Below are 8076 nucleotides of genomic sequence, written 5' to 3' on the forward strand. Positions count from 1 at the left end.
TGGACATGAGCCAGCAATGTGTGCTCGCAGCCCAGAAGGCCAACCGTATCCTGGGCTGCATCAAAAGAAGCGTGGCCAGCAGGTCGAGGGAAGTGATTCCGCCCCTCTACTCTGCTCTGGTGAGACCCCACCTGGAGTACTGCGTCCAGCTCTGGAGTCCTCACCATAAGAAAGACACCGACCTGTTGGAGTGGATCCAGAAGAGGGCCACGAAAATGATCAGGGGGGTGGAACGCCTCTCCTGTGAAGAAAGGCTGAGAGAGTTGGGGTTGTTCAGCCTGGAGAAGAGGCGGCTTCGGGGAGACCTTCTTGCAGCCTATCAGTACTTAAAGGAGGCTTATAAAAAAGATGGCGGCAACTTTAGCAGGGCCTGTTGCAACAGGACAAGGGGGAATGGCTTTAAACTAAAGGGGGGTAGATTCAGACTAGATATAAGGAAGAAATTTTTTACGCTGAGGGTGGTGAAACCCTGGCACAGGTTGCGCAGAGAGGTGGTGGATGCCCCATCCCTGGAAACATTCCAGGTTCAGGTTGGAGGGGCTCTGAGCAACCTGATCTAGTTGAAGATGTCCCCCCCCATGCCAGGGGGGTTGGACTAGATGACCTGTAGAGGTCCCTTCCAACCCAAACTGTTCTATGATTATTCTATAAAGTCACCCAGATCACAGAAGAGATAGGTTTTCATAATAAATGTACATATAAGGCTGAGGAAGAAGTGCTGAGATTCAGAAAGTACATTTCAGCACTGTCCATGGGCAAGAATGTAAAGATTCTTTACAATGAAACCAGAAATATTAACATACTAGCTTTTTTCTATGTCTGTTTGAAAATATCCATCTCAGCACACTTAAGATGCTAATATATTAAACTATTTTCCCCTACAGTTGATTTTACTCCAGAAATAAACCCCATATAATAAAGAACCTATTTTAACCTAGATCTGTTAGAAGCACTGGATGAGAAAAGATGTCCAGGACAATTCAGTCATGTAAATCTCCCAAATTTTTATAAGCATATGCTACAGTACTGGGAATAAGTTACCGCAATGGGTTTTGCGCGCCTGTTTAGGAAGAATACCTGTTTGGCAATCTCTTTCTTTTTTCGTTCTTCTCTTTTCTCTTCCTCCCTTCTCTGAATCTCGTTAAGGATTTCACGTTGCTGTAATGAATTTCAGTGTTGTTAGAGATGCAACAGTACATGCAATGCAACTGCTAATCTCACCCTGGCTAAGAAAAAAAATAGAAGCGCACAGGCTCTGATGCCGATTTTTCAAAAGTGGTAAAGACGACTTGTGGATCTCACAAGAATGAAAAAATAGAAATCAAATTAGCTCTCCTGAGGAAGTTAACAGCATCAATTGTATGATATAGGAGAACAGAGTTGTAGACAGAAGAAATTTACTTCTACTGATAGACCCAACAATAAAGTTTCATGTGCAGAAAAGACAGAGGAATAAGCCAAAACATTCTTTTAAAAAAAGAGCTATTCTATCCATATTCCCACAGTGTGGAGACTCCACACTACTAGTCTCTGTGAGACTTAAATGAATCCCCTCATTTCTAGTGAAGAATGTACGCGGGTCCAAGGTGTCTTTAGATTAAATCTATTGCACTGTAGAGAAGTCTGTCATAGTAAACATTCCAGTCATCCTATGGGTGAAGGAAGGTATGATTACCTATCTGTCTGGCTAATACTTCTTAGTTTAAGGTGGAATGCACTTCATATATACGTTTGCTTACACTTTTGTATAAGGTCCTTTTTATAGAAGTAATTTTCATAGGATCAGGAATCAACGTTTAGGTTTGTTTCAGGCATAAATATTTCTCAGGATTAAAACCACATCATTAAAATACTACAATCGCAGCAGCAGATGATCAGTATGTAATATATGAACTAACTTATACTGACAGGTCTGACAAGTTAATAATTCACTAAAACCCACCGCTACGCAGGATGATTCACAAAATCATGATTGTTTATGTTATTTTAAGAATACAGGGTTATTCACACTTTAATTTTTCTTACCTCCTGCTCCTCTCTTCTCTTAACTTCTTGTGCCCTACGTAATTCCTCCTGAGCCAGTCTTTCTTGTTCTTTTTGATGATTTTTTAGCATTTCTTCATGAAAAGACTTGGAAGGTGGTTTATTATACTCACTGAGAAATGACTGTATGTGGTTGGCAAGTTCAAATATCATCACCTGAAAGACAATAAATATGAATGACATGCAGAGTTCAAAGAACAAGTAGATCACATAGTAAAATGATTCCCAACTCAAAAAAGCAATACAGCAGCAGTGTGACTGCTGATTTTGTTACTTATCAGGGAGAATTTACCATATTTCAGTATTTTTTGTCAGAACTATTTATTAATAAACTGTAACATGAAAAATCCCTGACCACAGTAGCAAAGATGGCAAAAATTACTGTAAGACAGCCAACTTCAAACACCATCTTTTTCTAAAAAAAAAATTAAAAAAAAATTTCTTTTTCTCATCTTTTTAGGCGTATTTTTCTATTCACAAAGATACGTGTTTATGACATATGAGCTACAACAGAACAAATCCTTTGCAATTGTCTATCGCTGTATCTACTCCTATGAAATAGTTACTTCACTGCTAACACGAAATCCAGTCCTTCCTCTGCAAACTAGCCCCCTCCAGTTGGAACTGTAAAGTCACTTAAGGCATTCCACATTCATATAACCACAACTATTAAAATAAGAACTGCACTGAAAACTCAGCTGAATTCTGCTACGTGGTTTGCAAGGTTGGAATCAATTTTCAGTTACTGTTTACTTGAACTGGCTATGTTGATCATGATCTATTGACCTGTCAGGGCTTAAGCTTTCATCAGTCTAAGTAGCATCCCTTTATTAATTCAAGCAATTCATAGTGCTAATAGACCACTGTATCTCCAAAATTAAAGAACAGTACATCAGAAAGATGCATTCCAGCAGTCAGCAGCAGCACTGAGCAGGATTTGCATGTATAGGTGGGAAAACAGCCAAACTAAATTGTACCATCTGCCTGTGACTGGCTGACATTTAGAAGATTCTCCAACACCAAATCCCCTGCTTGAAAGTAAGAATGAAGCCAGGAGGCAATTCAGAATAGGAAAAAGAGCACAACATGCATATATCTGACATGTGCAAACTAAAAATATCTTTCCCAGGTTGCTATTCAGAAGGCAAGGCGATCATGCATGCACACACATGTATAAAAAGGGAGGAATCTCAATAATTAAACAATCTGCTGTTCAGTTTGACAGGTAACTGAGGTATTTTCAAGTTTTCCATATTGCAGAATGCACTTCAATAAAGAATACCTGTCAAGGCAGAGAGAACAGTTATCTCCCTTTTCCTGCAGAGAAAGTAATTCAGGAATGCATTGTGTGTGTCATTCATCAAAAATGTGTATCATACATGTAACTCACAACTGCATCTACACATCGCTGGAGCAAGCAGAACTCTTGCTTTGAAAAATTAACATTAGGAAAACCTATGACACATTTGTAGCTCCTTTCAATGAGATCAGAAATCAAACTGGGATTTAAAGCCCTAGAGGCCAATCGCTCTCCTGGGGTCAGCTGTGAGCAGACCGAGTATGTATCGCATGGCTTAGTGGTTACTTGGAGAATTTGAACCGTGTATTTCCTATCAATTGTCCATAGCACAGTCATTACAAAAAAGAAAAAAAATAACCCAGAATACACTGTTAAACTGCTAATTTCCAAAGATACTGAAAAAATTGAGGAAATTCTTGGTTATTAAACAGAATGAACAAAACAGTAACTGGTTAAAACAGTTCTTTTGAAATTATCTGCAGAAAAATTGGCAATCAAAATAGAAATATAGTATGCAAATGGAAAAAAGGCTTGATGTGGCAAGACTGAACAACAGGCAACCCCTGCCAAACCTGTAAAGTTGACAGGCGTAAGAAACTGAAAGCAGAATATTATCCCATTTCAGCATATAACAACTTCCACAGCTGTGTATTTCTCACTTTTAAAAAGGCAAATTGAGCAAATCAAATGTGTTCACCTGTAACATTTCCAAATAGTATAAGAAACATACCGTAAACCCTGCTTTCACCAAGAATTCAATGTTTGCTAGTAATTCTTTGAATCATTTCAGTCCTCAGCAACAATGGAAAGGTATTGTTAATACCAAACATACCTGGGGACTTATAAAATCCCTTAAAATAGATACGAGTTCTAAGCTTTATATGTTTCTCCACCTTTCTCTTTTTATCCTATTCAGGGGCAAGTCAACTATCACTATTCCTAAACACAGTAGAAAAAAAGGCACAGTGGCATGTAGTGACTGTGCTACAGCCACAGAAGTCAACTGTTGAGCTGGTGTTGTAAATAAGGTCTCTTGCCCTTCAGTTCAGCATTAGGTGAACAAGATCACACTGAAAAACTCCCCACATACTTGCTGTTTGCTTAAACAGGCATAGCCACTTACAATATTCAAATTAATCTGAAGAGTGCAGAAAGCTCTCAATTTTAGAGTTAGCATTGCTTTTCATACTGTGAAATAACTCCGAGAATAACACGAACCTTTAAATCTGCCTTTAAACAGGGATAAAGCTTGCACTATTTACACATGCACTATATTTTAAGAGCGTGCATACTCCGAACTTTCATTAATTAGAAACATTCTCAAGAAAGAAAGTCTTTCCTTCCTTAGGAGCAATGCAACTTATACTTCCAATGTGGATGTATTCCATTATATTATACCACACATTTTTAGAGCTATTTAGGTCCAGAGTATATTTCTCAAGGAAGTGAAAAGCTCTTACCTCTCCACAGCGCCGTTTTGCCAGTTCAGCTAGTCTGGATTTTAATTCATTTATTTTCTCATTTGACAAGCCTTTTGAATTTTTTAGTTGTATTTCAGGGACACTGGAGGACAGCAACAAAACATAAAAAATTCCTCGTTAGAAAAAAATAAGTGTAAAAAGCAACAGAATGTTGGTAAAAACGGTGGGTGAGGGAAAAGGAATGGAGTTCATAGTCACTTAGCGATTAGTCAATGCTCAAATAAGCAGTACATAAATATTACATATGCGATATAGAATAAAGCCAGAAATACTGTTTTATATTCCCTACCATCAAATTTTCTGGCTGCAGATTACCTGTCAGCTATACTTAAGAGAAGAACTACCAAATAAACCCTGCAGATTCTTATAATTCAGCTCTTAACGAATGATTTACATAACAGTCCTTTAAAAATATTACTAGCACAACACTTAGGTGTTTAAAATTTATTTATCACCACTATACAGGTTACGCAAACCTAAAGAAACATATGTAATAAGTAACAGCTAAATCTAAAAAATGTTTAAAATAAAGTAAACAAGTAAAATGTCTGTAAGTATGCTATCTTAAAGTAAATTAGAGTGGCTGTTATGTCCCATGTTACAGGGTATAACTGAGCTATCACTTGGTAAGGAATAGCACTTCCCTTGTACCCCACACATGCCACAGCACAAATGGACGGGCTGAAGGGAGTTATGTTATGCTTTGGATGCAACCAGTGGAATAAGGACTGAATGAAACGGGGCACAGAGCAACACTTAACCCAGAAATTACTTGTGAGCCCAAAATGCTGGGGGGGCTGATCACCTGCAATTCTTTTTACAATTCTCTATGGAGAACTCCTCCAAAAGGCTAAGCCAGCAGAAAAGAGGAACAGCAGATACAACTAAGGCAGCAGATTGCTTTAAAAATGGACATTCGGTCCCCCTCTCAGCAGGTCATGAGTGGAAAAAGTTTAAAAAGGGCACTAAGATGCTAGCAGGTACACCCGTGTTTACATCTCTCCAAGCTACAAACTGGGGCTGCAGTCTTGCACTGATAAATGCATCCCTATTATTCTCCATTGCACAAAAGACCACATCCAATTCAGGTGCCAAATTTTATAGTTGCCTATTACAAAATACCACAGGCTTAAATACTGACATGCAGAAAGCAAGAATACGAGTGATGAATAAAACTACATGTTTTTTCAACTTACACTTTACTGTGGAGAACAGAGAAAAATGTTCAGAGAAAGAAGGTTATATTTTAACGTTCACTCACGTATCAGGGTAAGTATGTGGACACTTGACCCACAGATCAACTTTGGCATATACTTCATTATCACCAGTCAATCCCTGAGGACGCAGAACTAAATTAATTTCAGGAGGTTGTCGTACCTAAAATGGAAAACAAAACTTTTGATTTAAAAGGGTTATTTGGTTTTGTTTTAATGAAAGCACACAACTCTCACAACCTGTATTATGGCAGAATTCAGTTTAGACCATCCAAACCGTGAAAAAAAAAAATATTAATGTATTGACATTGCTCAATGAGAGTGAACTGGTTCACTGATTATCAGTTTATCCAGTATATTTTTAGAACTTCTTCAGATAAGGGTAGTTAGTTATTAGAAAGATGATTCAGACTGACCAAAAAGGAGGTTTTATAATAAAACCCTTGTATTCTGCTTACTGTAGGCTAATAGTAGGAAAAAATTAAATAAACGTAACACAGGTTATTTATGGAATAGCACAAATTAAAGCATTCATTATAAGAACAATATTGTCTCTTTTGTGTTTGTTTTAGGTCACTAATAAACAACAGTCAATATTTTATTTTCTGACATGGCAACAGACTGTAACATCACATTTATATACACATTGTGTGGCCAAACAAATGGCTAGTATTTTTTTTGTATTTATATTTTTGGTATAAAACAGAATTTTAACAAGTACTGCCCTTCCCCCCATTCCGTTCAAATTGCCTACTCAAAGTCATAATAAAGTAAAACATGCCCATACAAACATTCTAAACTTTTTTTTTCCAATTAGAATTTTTTTTTTTTTAAAAAAACAACTGAGACCTTAGTAACATGACAAACAGGCAGGGAAATAAGACCACATGAAATAACAAATATGGAAACAGGTTAAAAGATGGTCACGATCCCCTTTGTTTTCCCTTTGCATTTCCAGCAGGGAGAAGAATAGGTTAAGTCAAGAGAACGTCAGGTATGAATTTAATAGGGAGCGAGGTCTGCAACACTTCTGAAAACCCAGCAAATTACTAACAGTGTTTGCATCAAACTCCATGGGGGGCGGGGGGGAGGGGGAATTTACAGGGTGCTGCAAGAATTGTAAGTTCAGGTTTATGGCAGAAAAAAGACAGCTGGGGCTATGGTGTATTTTGTAGAAACTAAAGACAAAAGAATGTAAAGAGAAACGACAGTAGCAGTGAACTTGGGGAACTGAAAAGAGTGACCAGTACCTCCAGGTACAGGAAAACAGTGCCACAGATGCAACTGGAAAAAATTATCAATTAGACATTGTGGACACGAAAGAGAAATGGAAAAGAGTAGTGAGGACTAGCCCAGAGCATTAATTAGTTGTAATTAAAAAAAATATATAAAAATGAATGTTAAAGTATTACATTATCATGGAAACAGCCACAGTTTGAGTAAACCACAGCATATAAGAAATATGCAAAGATAAACAACATGTATACCCATGAGATGAATTAATTAAGCAGGTATGTAATCAGTCGGTTAAGGGATGAATTAAGAAGCAATTTTTTATAAATCTGACAATTAATTAAAATGCAAGTTACATGCACAGCATTAATTATAGCGTGAACGCATCGACCTAGAGGATTAATCGCAAAGGCAGTTACACGGCTGCCTGCCTAAGCAGGGGAGGACAACGGGCAAACAGCTAGAGGCAAGATGCGCCAGGCAAGAAACGCAAGGGCTCGGCACCAGCGAGAAAGCACTAACAACGTTCCCCCCACCCGCCGGCGGCAACGCGGGCGCCACCACCCACATCCGCCAACAACAAGGACCCGCTCTGCCTCCTGCTGCCTCCCGTTCACATGGGAGGAAGGAGAACGAGCGGCTCTGCCTCTCTAACCCATTAATGGGCGCACGAAGCGTTAAGAGAGAGCGGCGACGAGGCCGCCGCGCTCGGAGGGACCAGGCGAGGGGCAGCCCCGCGCCTGCGGACAGCGCAGGCAAGCGGGCCGGCCGCGGGGGCCCCCGCCCGCTACCCTCCCCGGCCCGG

General features: G+C 39.0%; 1 protein-coding gene across 1 annotated transcript in view; it reads right to left on the reverse strand.

Annotated features, from left to right (window-relative positions):
* EIF2AK4 (eukaryotic translation initiation factor 2 alpha kinase 4) overlaps positions 1 to 8076 on the reverse strand; it is a 47870-nt gene that overhangs the window by 35008 nt on the left and 4786 nt on the right. Inside the window, exons 4-7 of the mRNA XM_009321002.1 lie at positions 6086 to 6201; positions 4804 to 4906; positions 2026 to 2199; positions 1078 to 1158 (exon numbers count right to left, since the gene is read on the reverse strand). Of these exons, the coding sequence (XP_009319277.1) occupies positions 1078 to 1158; positions 2026 to 2199; positions 4804 to 4906; positions 6086 to 6201 (474 nt within the window). The remainder of the gene's footprint in view (positions 1 to 1077; positions 1159 to 2025; positions 2200 to 4803; positions 4907 to 6085; positions 6202 to 8076) is intronic.

The sequence above is a fragment of the Pygoscelis adeliae genome, unplaced genomic scaffold, assembly GCF_000699105.1.
Source record: "Pygoscelis adeliae isolate BGI_AS28 unplaced genomic scaffold, ASM69910v1 Scaffold3, whole genome shotgun sequence".
Taxonomy (NCBI): Eukaryota; Metazoa; Chordata; class Aves; order Sphenisciformes; family Spheniscidae; genus Pygoscelis; species Pygoscelis adeliae.